The sequence below is a fragment of the Tachypleus tridentatus genome, unplaced genomic scaffold (genome assembly GCF_004210375.1).
Source record: "Tachypleus tridentatus isolate NWPU-2018 unplaced genomic scaffold, ASM421037v1 Hic_cluster_1, whole genome shotgun sequence".
Classification (NCBI taxonomy): Eukaryota; Metazoa; Arthropoda; class Merostomata; order Xiphosura; family Limulidae; genus Tachypleus; species Tachypleus tridentatus.
The window spans coordinates 27,201,957-27,224,866 of record NW_027467777.1 but is presented as its reverse complement, the minus strand read 5'-3'; the positions used below and the strand labels follow the sequence as shown (position 1 = coordinate 27,224,866).

General features: G+C 31.5%; 1 protein-coding gene across 2 annotated transcripts in view; it reads right to left on the bottom strand.

Annotated features, from left to right (window-relative positions):
* Positions 1-7,234: 7,234 nt before the first annotated feature.
* Positions 7,235-22,910, bottom strand: part of LOC143241626 (mitochondrial enolase superfamily member 1-like) — a 32,104-nt gene continuing 16,428 nt past the window's right edge. Inside the window, exons 4-15 of one of the 2 annotated variants that reach the window (XM_076484802.1) lie at positions 22,383-22,496; positions 19,205-19,245; positions 16,977-17,008; positions 14,725-14,763; positions 14,316-14,398; positions 14,024-14,058; positions 11,970-12,057; positions 11,240-11,374; positions 10,373-10,538; positions 9,707-9,806; positions 9,245-9,356; positions 7,235-8,107 (exon numbers count right to left, since the gene is read on the bottom strand). In XM_076484802.1, the coding sequence (XP_076340917.1) occupies positions 7,949-8,107; positions 9,245-9,356; positions 9,707-9,806; positions 10,373-10,538; positions 11,240-11,374; positions 11,970-12,057; positions 14,024-14,058; positions 14,316-14,398; positions 14,725-14,763; positions 16,977-17,008; positions 19,205-19,245; positions 22,383-22,496 (1,104 nt within the window). In that variant the 3' untranslated portion in view covers positions 7,235-7,948. The remainder of the gene's footprint in view (positions 8,108-9,244; positions 9,357-9,706; positions 9,807-10,372; positions 10,539-11,239; positions 11,375-11,969; positions 12,058-14,023; positions 14,059-14,315; positions 14,399-14,724; positions 14,764-16,976; positions 17,009-19,204; positions 19,246-22,382; positions 22,497-22,910) is intronic. The other variant, XM_076484803.1, reaches the window with a different exon arrangement.

Here is a 22,910-nt window from a genome sequence, read left to right as displayed (position 1 = left end):
TAAACCTAAGGGACGTTGCTGATATGTTATATCACAAGCAACAGTAGTTTCTAGAAGTAAATTGTAACACTATGTTCACTCGCCTGCCACTTAAATAGATTAAAAAAGCTGATTAGGTCTGTATCTTGTCTTTTTATCACCAACAAGAAAATCAAACTCAGTGGCGGCGCCAGGGGAGCTTGAGTCCCCCCAAATGAGCCAAGCCCCCCAATATTGTTACATACATATATTCATAAAATATAGAAAACACAATCGTCGTTGTTGCTTAACAATTAACATCAAAGAGACATAGATCTGTAGAAGTCAACGTCTTCATTAAGACGGAAGTATGTGTCATGCGTCCCATAGCAACGTACTGAATGTACTGAAACTCGTGTGTTGTATTGCCGCTCCCCTGTGTAATGCCATTCTATCTTGAACTTTGACGAAGATTAGACAACCACGTTGATTTTAAGTTACAACAGATCATCAGGGATTTTACTTGATAAACCAAAGGTTTCACAGGTATTTACCCATCAATTTCAAGGGGCAGGAAGTATCTACACCATTGGAGCTTGCAATCATGCTGGAACCAGCCTTCATGGATCTCCACGAACTTGTATGCATCGCTGTGACCATGCCTGTCACTTCAGCTGCCTGTGAGAGAAGTATCTCATGTCTCAAGACATACTTGAGCAACAGCAGTGGTAACAACTGCACCAGCAACCTTGCTGTCATATCAGTAAACTCCAGGAGGGCAAAACAACTCGATATTGATACTGTTATAGACACATTTGCTGCCAATCATCATAACAGGCGCATTGTTTTGAAGTAATATTGACTATAAGCACAACATGATGAAAGATAGTTAGCCTGATAGTGACCTTACTTTTCCTCAGAGTGTATTAACTTCCACATGGGATAATTCGTTTTTGCTATGTAAAGTATATCTTTATGTTATATTTCTTTTGATTTGTAGCTTTACTCTTAATGGTATATTAAATGTTCAATCTAAGCTAATCTTGAGTTTATTTATTATTATGTATTACCTTGGGTGGAATTTAGGTGAGCTTCTTCTGTACATATATTTTCATAAACAGTTAATTTCTAATTTGTAATAATGAATTATTAATCAGAGTATGAGTTTCCAATGAAAACTGCATTGAAAACGCAGTTCAAAATAGCACACCTTCCTGAAATGTACCTTGGTATTTACATTATTATAATTTACCATCTATACTCCATATTGATGGCATTTTGGGAAACCCCTCCACAGTTTACCTCAGCCCCCTCAACGAAAATATCCTGGTGCCGCCACTGTTCAAACTTATCCATATGAAATAATGATGTAAAGTCTACCTTTAAAAGTGTTTTTGGCTTAATTATGAACGACCGTAGCCCAAAGTGAAATTCGTGAAATAGGTGGCATTTTCCTCAGCTATAAACAGTTCCTTGTTAAATACCCTTCTCTTCAAAATAACAGCACCACCACCTTTGTGTGACTATTAACTATTCACCCAAATTTTTAAATATGTAATTTGTATTTAGTTGTAGAAACATAAGTGTGTACAAGTAAAAGATTCTTAAGTTGACCACTTTAGTTTAAGTTTGTGGCTTAACGACTACGTTTACCCTTAGTAAATGATTAGGTCTGGCATGGCCAAACGCGTAAGGCGTGCGACTCGTAATCCGAGGGTCGCGGGTTCGCGCCCAAGTCACGCCAAACATGCTCGCCCTCCCAGCCGTGGGGGCGTTATAATGTTACGGTCAATCCCACTATTCGTTGATAAAAGAGTAGCCCAAGAGTTGGCGGTGGGTGGTGATGACTAGCTGCCTTCCCTCTAGTCTTACACTGCTAAATTAGGGACGGCTAGCACAGATAGCCCTCGAGTAGATTTGTGCGAAATTCCAAAACAAACAAACAAACAAGTAAATGATTAGGCTAATTTCAATTTGGAACAAGGCCTAACAACAGAGTACATTTAATCCATAGGTTTCACTCCTGTTTAATTACGATTGCTAGAAGTGAACTGTTTATGATTCAAAACAAGACCCAATCGTAGAGGTTCAAACTGATACTTAGCATCATTATCCAAGTTAGAATAAAACTAACCTTACTGTAAACTACATGTATCTACAAATTACCGGAAATCTTCGAGTATATCTTTAATACGTTGTAAAGTGCGCCAGAACTTCGATGTTTTCAAACTGACTCTTAACATTTGTTTGTTCCGGTTTCCCTCGAAAAATCCATTCTATCAACATCCACGGTTTTATTTAAAAGGGGTTAATACCATTTGAGACTACTTGTTTCTTTCTTAATATTTTTTTAAAATGGTTTCTTGTGGTAAATTTTAATAAAGAGTGTGTTATTTGATAATACAGTTCTGAGTACTTGTGATGTTTGATATGGAATTTGAATAACATAATTACTGGTTAGGACTAGTTTTCTAAAACATGTTTGTTTGTTTGTTATGAATTTCGCGCAAAGTTACTCGAGGGCTATATGTGCTAGCCGTCCATACTTTAGTAGTGTAAGACTAGAGGGAAAGCAGCTAGTCATCACCATCCACCACCAACTCTTGGGCTACTCTTTTACCAACGAATAATGGGAGTTACCGTCATATTATAACGCCCCCACGGCTGAAAGGGCAAGCATGTTCGGTGTGACGGGATTAGAATTACGAGTGGAGTGCCTTAACCACCTGGCCATGCCGGACCTTCTAAACACACCCAGTTAATTAAAATTTCGTTGTAATTTCAAATATTATAAACTATATAACTTTAAAGTAGTACAAACAAGTAGATTGGTACCCCGATGGGTTATTGGTAAATTTAAGGGCTTCCAATGCTAAAATCCAAGGTTCAATGTATGCAGTCGAACTATATTATTATTATGGGATTGTAGTTAAGATCCTTTGTATATAATCAGTAACTGAAATATTTTAAATTTAAACTGACCATTCATTTTAAACATGTTCTAGTGTTTGTGATGAATTATGTCTATGAACTAACGTCTTTTTTTTAAGTTTGTTTTCTCAAACTAGAACCAGAAACCAAACCTGTATTATACTGTGTGTTTTATTAACTAAGCTAAGGATTTTCCCACTATCAACTCCTGCTAAGACACATGCCAATCACAACACTTAGCAGAATATTTATTTTCTGTACGTTGTTCTACAAAACCGTATTAAATCTTGGAAAGGTCGGTTAATATTGTCATTGAATCGTGCTAGTGTAAAATAACAATAAGTTTCTGCATTCAACTGTATAATGTTGATGGTTACTATCAATAATAACGTTATTACTTAATACTGATAATACTATAGCATTTAAAGATGCATGCCAGTGAAATAATGAGACCAGTTTTTAATTATTTGATGCCCGCATTAGATCATCCAACTTACTGTTTCCATTTTCTGATACGTTAAAAAAGTACTTTCTAAACTTACAAAAGTAAACATTTATTTGTTTCAAACACCCCGTGTCGTCGAACCAATCTCAACCAAACGTGGTAGAAAGATACTCTGGACCAAGAGGCACGTTATTATCTGGCCTCACTCGAAACCAAAATATGTTTGTTTTAGCTAATGATTCCACACTACAGTCTTGAATAATTTTTTTTTCCTAAAACTGTAGTTTTCATCAACAAATGTGAGTATTTTCAATACAATATCAAATATTCACATTTTTTGCTTGGCAACCAAAGGACAAAGTCAAACTCTTAAAGACAGGGCTTCAGTTGAAAATCCCTAGCTTTTCACATGGTTGGATTAAGGTTTTGTTGGGCTCTAGTTTTTTGTTTGTTTTTTCAAATTTGTGGAAAGCTACAAGAGGGCTATCTATGCTAGCTATCCCTAATTTAGTAGTGTAAGACTAGAGGGAAGGAAGCTAGTCATCACTACCCACCGCCAAATCTTGAACTACACTTTTACTGATGAATAGTGGGATCGACCATCACATTTTAATTCCCCTACAGCTGAAAGGGCAAGCATGTTTGGTGTGATGGGGATTTAAACTCTCGACCCTCAGATTATGGGTCAAGCACCCTAACTTCCTGGCCAAGCTGTCCTGAGCCACAGTTCCAGGTAATGTTTGGAAATAACAGTAACAACTAGCTCTTGTCTTTATTCTACCAGTTTTACATAAGTCTCTGGTTTAATACAAAACTGATTCTAAGTTGAGTGTTCAAAAGAAGAAATCTCTAATGTGGTCTATCAAGAAGCACTCAGAATATCAAACACCAAGGCTGTAGAAAGGGATAACCAAAATAGTAACATCGATAAACTAAACTGTATGTATATTATTAAAGTTCTTGATTTATTAGTTCAAGCCCTACATTAAATCTTTATGCTCTCAAATGTAAGACGCCTGTCTCAGCTTGTATAACCAAGTACCATACGCTTGTTAACACAAACAAAATTACAGAACGCGTTTCTGTGGCAAGGTTCATCAATTCTCATATTCAGTATAGTAGACAGTAATTTCAGTAACTGTACGTTTTCAGTAGTATATATGTTTTGTTTTTCCAGATGTAATACAACTAAAAGTTAGAATATTCAAGTAGAATCGTACTGTGGTTCTACTGAAAATATTTTATAGTGAGAGAGAACAAATATATCTTTTGAGGACACCATCATCCTCTTAAGGTAATGATGTCCTTAAACTTATTGTTGACATAAGTGGGGATTCGCTTCATACAAAATGTAAACATCTACCATTTTGTTTCTGTTGACACTAGTGGTCTATAGAAAGGTCCATCATTTTAATTACATTTCATTATGTTAAAAGTGTCCAATTCATCTAAAGAATGTATTTGTTCATGAAAGAAATGTTCCTTCACTACAATGCTCTTATAATTAAGGTTGACTTGCATAGACCTATGAGGACTGACAGCATCTGCACTTGTAAAACAACACATACAAGGCTTAGTTTTAGTGGATGTATTTCCCTAAAGAATGTAGCTGATATATATAACACATTTTAATTTTAAAATAACTTCAATAAAGACAAATTCACATCTGTAGAGCTATTACTTCATTTATAAATACATTAACATACATTTAGTACATCGTTAGCAAATACAGAAATTCATGCATTTGCAGTTATTGTTTTACTAGCAAAGTACAAAAATGGATGAACCTACTATATGAATATTAAATATAATGTGAAGATATCCATCATTTGAAGAAAGTATGCCTTCAATTAAATATAATGTAAATATATCCATCATTTGAAGAAAGTATGCCTTCAATTAAATATAATGTGAAGATATCCATCATTTGAAGAAAGTATGCCTTCAATTAAATATAATGTAAAGATATCCATCATTTGAAGAAAGTATGTCTTCAATTAAATATAATGTGAAGATATCCATCATTTGAAGAAAGTATGCCTTCAATTAAATATAATGTAAACATATCCATCATTTGAAGAAAGTATGCCTTCAATTAAATATAATGTAAAGATATCCATCATTTGAAGAAAGTATGCCTTCAATTAAATATAATGTGAAGATATCCATCATTTGAAGAAAGTATGCCTTCAATTAAATATAATGTGAAGATATCCATCATTTGAAGAAAGTATGCCTTCAATTAAATATAATGTGAAGATATCCATCATTTGAAGAAAGTATGCCTTCAATTAAATATAATGTGAAGATATCCATCATTTGAAGAAAGTATGTCTTCAATTAAATATAATGTAAAGATATCCATCATTTGAAGAAAGTATGTCTTCAATTAAATATAATGTAAAGATATCCATCATTTGAAGAAAGTATGCCTTCAATTAAATATAATGTGAAGATATCCATCATTTGAAGAAAGTATGCCTTCAATTAAATATAATGTAAAGATATCCATCATTTGAAGAAAGTATGCCTTCAATTAAATATAATGTAAAGATATCCATCATTTGAAGAAAGTATGCCTTCAAATAAATATAATGTAAAGTTATCCATCATTTGAAGAAAGTATGCCTTCAATTAAATATAATGTGAAGATATCCATCATTTGAAGAAAGTATGCCTTCAATTAAATATAATGTGAAGATATCCATCATTTGAAGAAAGTATGCCTTCAATTAAATATAATGTGAAGATATCCATCATTTGAAGAAAGTATGCCTTCAATTAAATATAATGTGAAGATATCCATCATTTGAAGAAAGTATCCCTTCAATTAAATATAATGTGAAGATATCCATCATTTGAAGAAAGTATGCCTTCAATTAAATATAATGTGAAGATATCCATCATTTGAAGAAAGTATGCCTTCAATTAAATATAATGTGAAGATATCCATCATTTGAAGAAAGTATGCCTTCAATTAAATATAATGTGAAGATATCCATCATTTGAAGAAAGTATGCCTTCAATTAAATATAATGTGAAGATATCCATCATTTGAAGAAAGTATGTCTTCAATTAAATATAATGTAAACATATCCATCATTTGAAGAAAGTATGCCTTCAATTAAATATAATGTGAAGATATCCATCATTTGAAGAAAGTATGTCTTCAATTAAATATAATGTAAAGATATCCATCATTTGAAGAAAGTATGCCTTCAATTAAATATAATGTAAAGATATCCATCATTTGAAGAAAGTATGCCTTCAATTAAATATAATGTGAAGATATCCATCATTTGAAGAAAGTATGCCTTCAATTAAATATAATGTAAAGATATCCATCATTTGAAGAAAGTATGCCTTCAATTAAATATAATGTAAAGATATCCATCATTTGAAGAAAGTATGCCTTCAAATAAATATAATGTAAAGTTATCCATCATTTGAAGAAAGTATGCCTTCAATTAAATATAATGTGAAGATATCCATCATTTGAAGAAAGTATGCCTTCAATTAAATATAATGTGAAGATATCCATCATTTGAAGAAAGTATGTCTTCAATTAAATATAATGTGAAGATATCCATCATTTGAAGAAAGTATGCCTTCAATTAAATATAATGTGAAGATATCCATCATTTGAAGAAAGTATCCCTTCAATTAAATATAATGTGAAGATATCCATCATTTGAAGAAAGTATGCCTTCAATTAAATATAATGTGAAGATATCCATCATTTGAAGAAAGTATGCCTTCAAATTGTTAAGCAGCTAAAACACATGTCAAAAATAAAATGTGTTCAATGTGTTCAGTGTCTCAGAAGAATTTTGCAATGTGATGTAAGGGTTTTGAAGACATACAATGAAATATTTGAGTAACAATAAAACATACATATAATTATAAAAAATAGCTTTTATCTCCAAAAGGTTTTTATTACAATAGAAATCTTTCTTGATTAAAACATACTATATAAAAACAATTTATAGTTTTATAATTGTACTTAATCACTACAAACTAATGACTCATCATTTGCTACCAAATTGCCTTCTATATATATATATATATAAATTTTAACACATGATATATATCTCAATTTCTTACAACCATATTCTTCAAAGAAAAAGCTTTCAATTGAGTCTGCTAACAGGAAGTCTAGTGTTGAATCAAGAAGTAACAGGAAAACACCTGTTTATAACCCAGTCTGATGAATGGTAGTCTACTGTTGAATCAGGAAGTAACAGGAAAACACCTGTTTATAACCCAGTCTGATGAATGGTAGTCTACTGTTGAATCAGGAAGTAACAGGAAAACACCTGTTTATAAACCTGTCTGATGAATGGTAGTCTACTGTTGAATCAGGAAGTAACAGGAAAACACCTGTTTATAACCCTGTCTGATGAATGGTAGTCTACTGTTGAATCAGGAAGTAACAGGAAAACACCTGTTTATAACCCTGTCCGATGAATGGTAGTCTACTGTTGAATCAGGAAGTAACAGGAAAACACCTGTTTTTAACCCTGTCTGATGAATGGTAGTCTACTGTTGAATCAGGAAGTAATAGGAAAACACTTGTTTATAACCCTGTCTGATGAATGGTAGTCTACTGTTGAATCAGGAAGTAACAGGAAAACACCTGTTTTCAATCCAATCTGGTATTCTTGATGACTTCCTGTACCTTGGAGAGTGCACCAAACGTTGCCACTTTTGGCCAATTGGAAATTCATATGCCAGTAGTGATTCACTTTTCATCTCTGTATTGCACCCTGGATTCTGAAATACACATATCACTATTACACGTGCTATAAGTCATTATCAGTATTCTATAAACTGATACACTGTATAATAAAGGGTTTTATTCAAGCTAACCATAAATCGTAATTACATTTTCAGTTTGGATTTTTACTCTTTATAAAATTTATTCAATTATTTTATTTTATAAGTGATGGAGTACAGTTGGGTATAAGTTTTGTTTGATTATTTTATTCTATAAGTGATGAGTTTTAGTAGACTCCAACTCTATCCTGTATTTTAAGTGAAAACAAAATATATTTAAAAATTTTATCCTATAAATGCTAGACATGTAAATACCAAAGTTAACATTTGATTACTGAACACATTCAATTAGATTTTATGAACATTACTCAATCATTAGGTGTCTGTAAGTACAAATTATGATGTTTTACATAACAACTGGGTTTCAGTGATGTGTTTCACTTACAGACTGTTTTTAACTTGTAAATTTAGTATTTATTGTCTGAGTTCCAATAGTTGTCTTGGTCTTATACCAGTCGGTTTTAGTGGTATAAACACAGCAGATGAGTAATTATGGGTTACCACAGGCAAGTATGGCTCTATCAAATTAACAAGTCATCAACAGACTTTACTACTTGGCAAAAAAAGGTTGAGTAATCCTGCTCAAGCACTAATTACTGTTAACAGTTGGGTTTCAGTTATTTAAGTTCACCTGTTAAATACTATCTTTTATTGGTTGGGATCTTGTGACTTAGATTTATTAGATGAACACTGTCTCTTATCATTTTGGTTTTAGTGATTTAAGTTCACCTGTTAACTATTATCTCCTACTGGTTGGGATCTTGTGACTTAGATTTATTAGTTGAACACTGTTTCTTATCATTTTGGTTTTAGTGACTTAAGTTCACCTGTTAACTACTATCTCCTACTGGTTGGGATCTTTTGACTTAGATTTATTAGTTGAACACTGTCTCTTATCATTTTGGTTTCAGTGACTTAAGTTCATCTGTTAACTATTATCTCTGGCTGGTTGGGATCTTGTGACTTAGATTTAGTATTTGCCTACTGTTTGTTCTAAGATTTAGTCTTAAATAGCCTACAACTATGATATTCCTTGTTGTACACTATAATGGACAGTAATAACATATTTACAACCTGAGGTAGAAAATAGGAAGCCCACTTTGTCACTGCTGGTTGTTGAAAGTGTTGGTGGATGTGCCGATGAGTTACGGCCGCACACATCCTAAAAAGGTTCTGAAAGTGAATTCTACAAAAAAACTGTTTTCATAGAAATTCTTGACAAACAAAAAAGAGATAACATAACGATGATTAAACGGCATTATTTGACAACTAAATTTAACACACGTTTATAATATGACAAAGTTTATAACAGTTCTAGTTGTATACAACTGATATTTCTCTATGTTTACAAACTGGTGAAAAATGAGATCCATTGAGACTAATGTGACACAAAGAAAACCACTTTGTGCAATAAGATACTAGCAAAAGAAACCACTTGATGAAAGGAGATCCACTGACACTAATGTAAAACTGGCTCTTATATGTCCATATGACATTTAAATGTGTCCACTTGTATTAATGTAATAAAAAATTTACCTTTTACTTAGAGTTCCACTAAGAGAAACATACTCCCAGAATAAAAGATGTTGAGATAATTCTGCAGCTCCCGGAACTCTGGCTTCAATACAAACTGGCACTAGAATCAGAGTTGTACTTTTAAAAATAGTATTTTACCATTGGAACTGTGTTATTATAAGATTTAACAAGCAAATCATCTGGTGGCAATTATATTAAACTTTTAATAAACTATGAACTATAATTTCATGAGTAAATAAACTCAGTATTATGAGAATTGTATTTTAATCATGAAGTACAACTTCCAGTTTGATCAAAATGTGTTATACTAGTTTGGGAGAACTCCAATCCTCATCAGTAACTATGAATACAAGTTAACCAAAGAGAAATAACCTGGACTTATATAATAGTGAAATGTGAACACAAAGCACGTTCACACCAACAGTATATTTGAATTTCAAATAATAATTATGGTATGGGTATTGTCAAAATATAATTAACTATTTTGTAAGGAGTATATAAAAATTGACTAATTACACAAATATATAAAAAACACCCATGAAGAAAAATATTGATGTGAAAACAAATGGTGGCATTGTGAATATGAACTCTTCAAGGTATTTACAAATGTGTTGCCTTCATAATTAATTCATTAGTTTATGTTTAGCTTTTACACCTAACAAATACCTTTAAATTTGGCAGCCATAAGACAAATGGCTAACACTTCATTTACCCCACCAATCCTGAATGGATCCAGAAAACAACAACTAACTGTCCTCTTCTGGATATACTGTTTGAACATGATCTTGTTATGGCAACTGACTGCTACGCCCACATGTAGAGGCTGAAGCTCCTATTGTGGACAGTGAAAGTATTAATTCTTACATGATATAATTCACACAATTCAGGTAAAAAAGAAATGTAGTTTTAACTGAGTTAACACAAGGTTAACCACATTAGATAAATGTAATAAAATGTAGTTTTAAATGAGTTAACACAATGTTAATCCTATTAGATAAATGTACTAAAATGTAATTTTAACTAAGTTAACACAAGGTTAACCACATTAGATAAATGTAATAAAATCTCAAAGTGTATAACAAACATTTTGATTCCACATTTTCAAAAACAGATTATAAAGCTAGTTGAAATTAAAGAACCTAAACAGATGCTTGAAAATTACATTCAATATTTCATTATGCAAGTTTTAAAATAAATTACTTATAACAATTTGGAATGGTTATTTAAAATTGATTTCAAACAAATTTTACAACTAAAATCATTTTAAATTCTTCACAGTATAAAACACTAAAATTCTAGACAAATTAAAATTAGAACAGAAAACATTCTGAGTTATTCATAGAGCTGAAGCAAACACTGACATAAAAAAATATTCAAAACCATTTTGGAAAAAAAAATTAAAAGCTAAACCTAGATTCAAAACTTTAAACCAGAGAGAAATAATAAAAATAACACTTTACATGACTGTTAAATTCTGTGAATTACAAAGACTCTGAGAAAATGTCAAAATAAAATAGAACATCCAATTCTCACTTCTGCAATTTCCATGTGCGCTAATATGTCATCAGAACTGGTTGGCTCCAGAACCCATAAAGGGCAGAAACCTGCTAGTTCCTTCATCCAATGAATAGCTTCATTTTGGTCCCATCCTGCACTTGCATCCATAACCTAGATTTAAACCAAGACACTGTTAGACACGAAACAGCCTATTTAATTGTTCACTTGCAAACAAGTAGATAATCACAAAGACAAAAGGGTGAATTGTACTAAGAACCAGCAGAGACCCACAAAACATCTGCAACGAGATGAATATCTTTATTCCAACAGTAATTTAAACACAGGATTTATAAAATAATACAAAGGAATTTAATCATAAACCAAAATCTACTAGTCCATTTGTCTTTAGTCTAACATCAGTTAAGCCTTTATTAAGTACACCTATATTTAATAAGAAATAAATTAATACTGTAAGTTGTGTACATTTGCTTTAGTTTAGTTAGGGCTAAACTTTATTGTATCTAATAAACTTGTTATTCTATGACCTAATGTTAGACATGTTTAAAAACTCATAGGCTTTTAATATTCTGTTGCCCAAAATGTCTACAAAGTACATTTACATTCACTTAAGTGCATGTGCACACATTTTCAAAACAGATAAAACTATTATTACAATAGATATTTTAATTAAAAACTAGAGTTCGGAATTCATCATCACAGCTTTTTAAGAACCAGAAGAGGTAATATTTATAAAATAGTAACACACAAGAATATTTTCCCATCCAATCTCCTCTCGAATTATTTCAAGTCGACGCTTATCATCTTCTAATTCTTCTCCAATCTTTACTTTGAAGCTAGAAAAGATAAAGTAGTACATGTATTTATCATCTTCTAATTCTTCTCCAATCTTTACTTTGAAGCTAGAAAAGATAAAGTAGTACATGTATTTATCATCTTCTAATTCTTCTCCAATCTTTACTTTGAAGCTAGAAAAGATAAAGTGGTACATGTATTTATCATCTTCTAATTCTTCTCCAATCTTTACTTTGAAGCTAGAAAAGATAAAGTAGTACATGTATTTATCATCTTCTAATTCTTCTCCAATCTTTACTTTGAAGCTAGAAAAGATAAAGTAGTACATGTATTTATCATCTTCTAATTCTTCTCCAATCTTTACTTTGAAGCTAGAAAAGATAAAGTAGTACATGTATTTATCATCTTCTAATTCTTCTCCAATCTTTACTTTGAAGCTAGAAAAGATAAAGTAGTACATGTATTTATCATCTTCTAATTCTTCTCCAATCTTTACTTTGAAGCTAGAAAAGATAAAGTAGTACATGTATTTATCATCTTCTAATTCTTCTCAATCTTTACTTTGAAGCTAGAAAAGATAAAGTAGTACATGTATTTATCATCTTCTAATTCTTCTCCAATCTTTACTTTGAAGCTAGAAAAGATAAAGTAGTACATGTATTTATCATCTTCTAATTCTTCTCAATCTTTACTTTGAAGCTAGAAAAGATAAAGTGGTACATGTATTTATCATCTTCTAATTCTTCTCCAATCTTTACTTTGAAGCTAGAAAAGATAAAGTAGTACATGTATTTATCATCTTCTAATTCTTCTCCAATCTTTACTTTGAAGCTAGAAAAGATAAAGTAGTACATGTATTTATCATCTTCTAATTCTTCTCCAATCTTTACTTTGAAGCTAGAAAAGATAAAGTAGTACATGTATTTATCATCTTCTAATTCTTCTCCAATCTTTACTTTGAAGCTAGAAAAGATAAAGTAGTACATGTATTTATCATCTTCTAATTCTTCTCCAATCTTTACTTTGAAGCTAGAAAGATAAAGTAATACATGTATTTATCATCTAATTCTTCTCAATCTTTACTTTGAAGCTAGAAAAGATAAAGTAGTACATGTATTTATCATCTTCTAATTCTTCTCCAATCTTTACTTTGAAGCTAGAAAAGATAAAGTAGTACATGTATTTATCATCTTCTAATTCTTCTCCAATCTTTACTTTGAAGCTAGAAAAGATAAAGTAGTACATGTATTTATCATCTAATTCTTCTCCAATCTTTACTTTGAAGCTAGAAAAGATAAAGTAGTACATGTATTTATCATCTTCTAATTCTTCTCCAATCTTTACTTTGAAGCTAGAAAAGATAAAGTAGTACATGTATTTATCATCTTCTAATTCTTCTCCAATCTTTACTTTGAAGCTAGAAAAGATAAAGTAGTACATGTATTTATCATCTTCTAATTCTTCTCCAATCTTTACTTTGAAGCTAGAAAAGATAAAGTAGTACATATATTTAAGTAAAAATTACAAAGGTCAAGTAAAAGGAAACAATCACTGTATACTATGCTTTATTTGATATTTATTTAAATTAAAATAATGTTTAAAAAAGTAATTTGTAAGTAATTACAAAAACTGTGATTCACAAAATTACAAGAAAGATTTGTAGAAAACAATTGTATTTTCCTAAATTAACTTTTAAGTATCCTTGTAAAGTCTTTTACTTGGTTCCAGCCAACTAACAATGGCTCTTAAACTATTAAGTACCTTAAAACTTAAGGTTGAAATAACAGTTAATACATCAAGATTATCCAAGTTACATACAACAAAAACAATTTTCCAACTTACATAATATCTAAAAAAAAACTGCCATTTTCTAGGTTACATAGGTAACACAGGCTAAATCCATGATTCTCCGAGTTACAAACTACAACAAAATATCTGTGATTCCTAAATCAATAATAAAACATTCGATATAATTTTTGAAAGTATTCTGAAAGCATCATATCTCACCGTGTGAATCCATCGTTGAGTGCTTCTCTACAAACCTGTATAGAGAGACAGCAGTTCTTCACTTAAGATGTTATATGGATATATAGAGAGAAATACCTCTTCAACCAAGACAAAGGTGATTATTTCAGGTAATACACTCACATTACACTGAACTTCTAATGTTCCATTAATGGATACATATATAAGTATGGTTTTAGAAAATTGTTTAGCTATTCTAAAACAACAAAATATTCAAATCCATTATTATAAGTACTGTTTATGATATAATAAAGAACATAGTGTATGTTGTTACTGTTCTCAGTTGGACTTCACTCATTCTTGGCACCCCCATTCGTGCTGTGTAACAAGGATACCCATACATGGATAGAGCTTCCTCTGAAAGTAACAAATATATCTCACACATGTTGAAATACCTTACACTACACACAGATCTATATGTAGACATTCTACAAATGTGAAATACAGACAGAAACTGTTCAAATGGTTTTCTAATATAAAAAAGGACAATTTTCTTTTATGTACATACAGTTTCATATAATATTAGGGTAATATATACATTGAAACTTAAAGGATAATGTTTAGCTGTCAAGGAATTTACTTACAATTATATTTTACTTTATTTAATACATATAGAATATGATAGAATGTGTAATATCAAGAATTTTTATTAATATATTAATTTGAATACATATTAAACTAACCTCTTTCTTTCTTGTATGGTTCATTTTGCAAAAGTATTGCTGAAAAGTTAATAAAATTAAGAAAACTAAAGTGTGAATCATATATATAAAATGTTAGACTGATTAAAGCAGGTCAAATAGCTGTTTAAAATGTAAGAACAAATGAAAAAGAATAAATTCTTATGACATTTTCTGTACAAATTAAATAATTATATGAAAATCATAGTAAAGACATAAAAACAAATTTACAAAAAAGCAACAGATTATTATAAGTATTTACTAAAATTATTAAAATAGTTAAAACAGCAAATTGAAACCATTTTTTTTAAAAGTTAACAATGATAACACAGCAAAATGAATTGTTAACTTTTAATATGATAGCTAACATGGCAATGTGAATCATTTTTAACTTTTAATAAAATAGTTAACACAGCAATGTGAATCATTGTTAACTTTTAATAAAATAGTTCACACAGCAAAGTGAATCATTGTTAACTTTTAATAAAATAGTTAACACAGCAAAGTGAATCAACTTGTAATAAAATAGTTAACACGGCAAAGTGAATCAACTTGTAATAAAATAGTTAACACGGCAAAGTGAATCAACTTGTAATAAAATAGTTAACACGGCAAAGTGAATCAACTTGTAATAAAATAGTTAACATGCAAAGTGAATCATTGTTAACCTTCAATAAAATAGTTAACACAGCAAAGTGAATCATTGTTAACCTTCAATAAAATAGTTAACACAGCAAAGTGAATCATTGTTAACCTTCAATAAAATAGTTAACACAGCAAAGTGAATCATTGTTAACTTTTAATAAAATAGTTAACACAGCAAAGAGAATCAACTTGTAATAAAATAGTTAACACGGCAAAGTGAATCAACTTGTAATAAAATAGTTAACACGGCAAAGTGAATCAACTTGTAATAAAATAGTTAACACGGCAAAGTGAATCATTGTTAATAAGCTAATTAACACAGCAAAGTGAATCATTGTTAACCTTCAATAAAATAGTTAACACAGCAAAGTGAATCATTGTTAACTTTCAATAAAATAGTTAACACAGCAAAGTGAATCATTGTTAACTTTTATTAATACTATTAAAGCAGCAAATGTTCAGGAATAAATCACCTATTCATCACTGATAAAAGGAAACATTAAAGCACATTTATATAGTTATGTAACAAAATATAAAAAACCTTGTTCCTGGATAACTTTGAATATTTTTATATTTGATTCCTTTCCTAACCAAATAAAATTCAGTGTATTAAAAGTCACTGTTAAAAGAAATGAGCTGAATAAAGTTCTTTATATTTACCATTATGCCAAAATATAATTTATACCAACATGTCACTTTTACACTTATAACAATAACCAACACTTAAAATGGGATAAAACAGATGAGCAGATGATAATTTTACTTTTAGATCATTCTCCAATAAAGTAGCACAGTAAAAATGATTAAACAGATTTGTAATAAAATGAAAACTCACCCTTATAAATATAAAAGCGATAGTGTTAAACAGTACAGATATGCACAAGTTATCTTGCAAATCCTATGTTTGGACCTAAGTTTAAAACAAGCCAGTAAAAAAGAACTTAGCTGCTAAAGGTTTCATCTGGCTCAAATAAACTTAATTGTACACAAATGTCATCTTGACAACAAGAGATAGCTATGTGACTTAAATTTGAAGAATGTGGTTGGATTAATATAAATGCCAGTCTGCAAGATGTCATCAAAAGGTACCATGACCAGAATAAAACAAGCAAAAACTGGACCAGCTAATAGAAAATTTATAACATACTGAACTGAAGAGGTGTCCTAATAAACATCCCCCCCCAAGACAAAAAATAATGATGACATTAAATATGAATATGGATAGTAGAAGAAACATCATGTAAATCCATCACCACCATCCAGTCTACAACAAAGGAATTTTCATGACAACTTTGTGTTCCATTTGAAAACGAGACATCTAACAAAAATCAGTCAAACTGGTCTAGGAACAGGTATTTCTTATTTTATTTGGACCCACAATATGAAAGAAGTAAAAAAATGGGGAAGTATAAATATTTATTTCAACTGGTTTCTTCTGAAGGAGATTTGAGAGTTTAATTCAGAATTTGAAGGTGGAAGGACAACATGAAGACTGATTTGATGGATATGTAAAAACCAAGGATTCCACAGATGAATTATTACTCAAGACTGCAACAAACAAATGTAAAGTTATACAATACACATCAATAACCTTAAGAAACAGTACTTACCTAAAGCTTCTTCTCTTGTAATAATGTCAGATCTTCAAAATAAAAGTAAGTCTTGGTTTATGAAATGGTTTCAGTTAATCAGTAAGCATTAAAACTGATTTAATTAATTACATCTATGAAGAATTCTAAATAAAATAACATGATACACAGCCTGGTCACAACAAACTAAACCATGAGAATTGTAGTACCATCATAAAAAATTAAAAACACAAAACCAGCAATGTTATGTCACAAAGTGATATATTAAAATACATCAATAACACTGTATTGTTAAAGTACATACTAATATCATGTCCTAATTCATTCACCTGTACTACATCCTTCTGTTACACATCAGTAACACTGTATTGTTAAAGTACATACTAATATCATGTCCTAATTCATTCACCTGTACTACATCCTACTGTTGCATACATCAATAACACTGTATTGTTAAAGTACATACTAACGTCATGTCCTAATTCATTCACCTGTACAACAACCTTCTGTTACACACATCAGTAACACTGTATTGTTAAAGTACATACTAACGTCATGTCCTAATTCATTCACCTGTACAACATCCTTCTGTTACACACATCAGTAACACTGTATTGTTAAAGTACATACTAACATCATGTCCTAATTCATTCACCTGTACTACATCCTTCTGTTATATCAGTAACACTGTATTGTTAAAGTACATACTAACATCATGTCCTAATTCATTCACCTGTACTACATCCTTCTGTTGTATCGGTAACACTGTGTTGTTAAAGTACATACTAACATCATGTCCTAATTCGTTCACCTGTACTACATCCTTCTGTTGCACGCATCAGTAACACTGTATTGTTAAAGTACATACTAACATCATGTCCTAATTCATTCACCTGTACAACATCCTTCTGTTACACACATCAGTAACACTGTGTTGTTAAAGTACATACTAGCGTCATGTCCTAATTCGTTCACCTGTACAACATCCTCCTGTTACGCACATCAGTAACTTGCTGTATTGTTAAAGTACATACTAACGTCGTGTCCTAATTCGTTCACCTGTACTACATCCTGCTGTTGCGTACATCAATAACACTGTATTGTTAAAGTACATACTAGCGTCATGTCCTAATTCGTTCACCTGTACAACATCCTTCTGTTACACATCAGTAACACTGTATTGTTAAAGTACATACTGACATCATGTCCAAATTCGTTCACCTGTACTGGATCCTTCTGTTATATCAGTAACACTGTGTTGTTAAAGTACATACTAACATCATGTCCTAATTCATTCACCTGTACTACATCCTGCTGTTGCATACATCAATAACACTGTATTGTTAAAGTACATACTAACGTCATGTCCTAATTCATTCACCTGTACTACATCCTTCTGTTACACACATCAGTAACACTGTATTGTTAAAGTACATACTAACATCATGTCCTAATTCATTCACCTGTACTACATCCTACTGTTGCATACATCAATAACACTGTATTGTTAAAGTACATACTAACGTCATGTCCTAATTCATTCACCTGTACAACAACCTTCTGTTACACACATCAGTAACACTGTATTGTTAAAGTACATACTAACGTCATGTCCTAATTCATTCACCTGTACAACATCCTTCTGTTACACACATCAGTAACACTGTATTGTTAAAGTACATACTAACATCATGTCCTAATTCATTTACCTGTGGTTAAGTAAAAATTTAAACTACGGTAAGAACATTTGAACTTAACCAAGACAAACACTAAATTAATGAACTTTGAACTTAACCAAGTCAAACACTAAATTAATGATCTTTGAACTTAACCAAGACAAACGCTAAATTAATGAACTTTGAACTGAACCAAGACAAACACTAAATTAATGAACTTTGAACTTAACCAAGACAAACACTAAATTAATGAACTTTGAACTTAACCAAGACAAACACTAAATTAATGAACTTAACCAAGTCAAACACTAAATTAATGAACTTTGAACTTAACCAAGTCAAACACTAAATTAATGATCTTTGAACTTAACAAAGACAAACACTAAATTAATGATCTTTGAACTTAACCAAGACAAACACTAAATTAATGATCTTTGAACTTAACCAAGACAAACACTAAATTAATGGTCTTTGAACTTAACCAAGACAAACACTAAATTAATGAACTTTGAACTTAACAGAATACTAAACACAAAGTTTCACTGTTTACAATAACACAAAACAGGTACTTACATGTGTGTGAAGTCAACAGTTGAGAGCAGTTTCTCAGCTGGCTAAATACAGAACACATACATGTGAAACATTTTTTTGGTCTAAAAGTATGTTACAAGGCATGTGCTATACTTGTGTTATACAAGATATACAGCTATTAGCTTGTTAAACAAGTATTCATATATATAAATGCAAAGTTTTCAGTCATATAGTTTGCAACAGTGTTAATGTTAACAATTTCTTACAGCATGTCATGTGTGGATAAAACTGTTATTGTTTTAACTTGTCAAATACATCACACAAACATACAAAACTTGTCGCGTGCTTTGAAACAAGTTTGTTGTAAACTTCTGTTAGAGAATTGAACATGGTGCATAAATACAAATTATATGTATAGACACTTAATTTACATATATATTAATATTTCAGTAAAAATATATAACTTAAGTCAACATCTATTTTTCCTATAACCTTCAGTTATGTTTTCATATGAGAAAAAGAAAACTATCTGGAGACAAATGAAGGCACTAAAATAAATGTATAACAGTGAATCTGTTACAGCATGAGAACAGAGGGGCCAGTGATGTCATGAAAGACCACATCCCAAAATGTGATAAACCTTAAGAGCAGTCAGCCATGGAGTTGAGAGGGCACGATGAACCAAAAGTTGTATTGAGCTAAGTTGTAAAGCAGATGACAATGCTTGACTGATATTCATATGAAGAAAGACCCTGAAAGAGATGATATATAGAGTGTGCCAAAGGAAGGAGTTCTACATTTTGACCAACCAGCCCACCTGAGCTGCTGTAGAAAGTAGCTGCCAGTATGATTGGCCAATTGTTGTTCAGCATGAGACACATTAAGCCAGCCATCAATGTTACAGTCCCTAAGCATGGAGATTTCATGGGTGTGTGTTTTCTTATAGCAAAGCCACATCAGCTATTTGTGGAGTCCACCGAAATTTCATGCAAAAACCTGGAAAATTTGACAAAACATGTAAGGTGCAGAGGCAAGGGTCAAAATTGTTAAACCACCCTGAGGTGGATAAACCAAAGATAAAGATGAGACTGAGATGACATTGTTACATGTAGGCAAATGTTAGAAACATACCTTGGTGTCATCCACACCCCAGGAGAAACTGCCCATTTCAGGGTGAAAAAAGACATCATGGCAAGGGGATAGTAAAATGCAGCAGTTGAGGTGGGATAAATCTGTTACTAGCTGCCAATCTCTGGTTTTCTTGGGAACAAGAAAAAAGGTGAGGATAAAACCCCCTTGAAATATGAGGAACAGATTCAATTGCCCACTGCAAGAGCAATATTAGAACCACTTTTAACAAATGCTGATAGAACATGGGATTTCAAGGAGAAAGGAACGAAAAGGAGCAACCAGAAATAGGGAAAGAAATGGGAATTAGAAGAAAATGAGCCTCCAGTGGAAATAAATGAGCTTCAAAATTTGGAAAGGCAAAATGTTGTTGGACCAATGGCTCAATAATACTAGGAGAGTATCAATATTTTATGTCCCAGAAATGTGAAATTATGCCATACATAAATTTATAAGAGAAGTTGAGAGTAAATGGACCCGAGCCAATAAGTTATCACAAACTATAAGATCAAAACAACAAAGAAATCACACAGTAAACACCAGAACTGAGGACAAGATTCTGGCTAAAGTGAATGAAAGAAGGATGACAGTACCTCCAAAAAACTCCACAAGATTTCTCTGGAGAGCCCCAGAATATGATGTATGCAAGAAAAATATCAGAAGAAGTTGATAAAGGTAAGAAGCAAGCAAGAACATTGGACAAGGGAAGATAGAAATGATTCAGAAGAACCCCCTAAATAGGTAACAAGTGATCTTATTGTTGTTGATCTAAAACTGATAAACAGTACAATGTAAGAAAAAGGTGAAATAATCAAAGTCCTCATGTAACCATAAGGATTAGCAAGAATCCAAATATCAAGAGAGGGGAAAAAAAAGTTGTAAAGATTTTTCATGTAATAAACAAGAGTGAGGTAAAAAGGAAATAAGTGACAGAACTAAAACAACTCAAACATGAGACATAAAGACTGAATCAGGCCTAGGATACTCCCCAGGTTGGGAAGACAAAAGATCGACAAATTCTGGAGGTGGAAAAAGAGGATCAAAGTCCTTGTCAGCCAGCAGAGGCTTAGCTGTTTTAGTAGAAGTCTTGATAAGGTATGAGGAAAAAAGTTGGACCACATAAAGTTTGATCCAGATAAAGTACGAGGGGAAAAGGTTGGACCACATAAAGTTTGATCCTGATAAAGTACGAAGGAAAAGGTTGGACCACATTAAGTTTGATCTTTCGATGTATAGAAGCAAATATATCCATCATTGGGTCACTTGCACCCGAGGTCCGAGCTAAACGCTAGTTGCTGTTGTAACACCCAAAGTGGTAACGCTAACTTTGGAATGCATTTCTCAGAGAGGTTTAACCAAATTCATGTGCAAAAATAAAGTGACTTCAGTGAAGTGGTAAGAAATATTATGTTGAAAAATGACAAGTTTGTGAGGAAAACAACATGGAACAATAAAAGAAATAAAACAACAGAATTCAAACGTTGCCAAATGAAAAAAAAGAGTTTGACAGAGGTGTATATAGAGTCACATGAATGTATTGTGCTTCTAAAAGTGATGCATAGTGATTTACATGAGAGACATATTGGAATTACTTGGGTGGGGAACAGAATGCTTGTGGCATTGCATATAGAAAAAGTTTATATTGAGGGCAGCTAGGAACAAGAATATCTAATCTTATGAGCAGAAATAAGTATCTTATCAGATTCACGAAAATGGTACTTTATGGATGAATATTAAATGTTACACTCTGTAGTGGAAAAATTTACTGCAAGTTATGATAACCAAATAACACCACACAATAAAGGCATCAGAATGAACAGTTGTTATAATGACAATAGATGGTGAATTGAGTCATTACAATAAACACCCAACTAAATATGTGATAAGATGGATTAAACCAAACAGTTACTATCTGTCAAATGTAAGGATAATATAAATTATGATAGTTAACAATCAAGAAAAATGTAAAATGAAGTATTTTGCATCTACTCCTCATAATTAAACATTTTTATTAACTTTCAAAAGATATACCACATACCTCAGGTAACAAACTACATAAAAATAACTTTTAGATAAAAGACACGTAACTTACCATGTTGACCAATAACTTCCACAGAGGTTTCAGTTCATGTCGAGCCCAGAGATCCCATAGAGCATTCACAACTGCAGATGTAGCCATCTGTACAACTCCCTTCTCTGGCCCTAGCTAGTTAAGATCAGAATAATGAAAATAAGCTCTTTCTAGTTTTAATCTAATTCAAATACATTTAGAATTCCACTAACATTTCCTTCTCTAGTCTAAACTAATTAAAAACACCAGTCACCAATTAGTACACTAATTAAAAACACCAGTCACCAATTAGTAAATAATTAAAACACCAATCACCAATTAGTAAAATAATTAAAACACCAGTCACCAATTAGTAAACTAATTAAAACACCAGTCACCAATTAGTAAACTAATTAAAACACCAGTCACCAATTAGTAAATAATTAAAACACCAGTCACCAATTAGTAAACTAATTAAAACACCAGTCACCAATTAGTACACCAATTAAAGCACCAGTCACCAATTAGTACACCAATTAAAGCACCAGTCACCAATTAGTACACCAATTA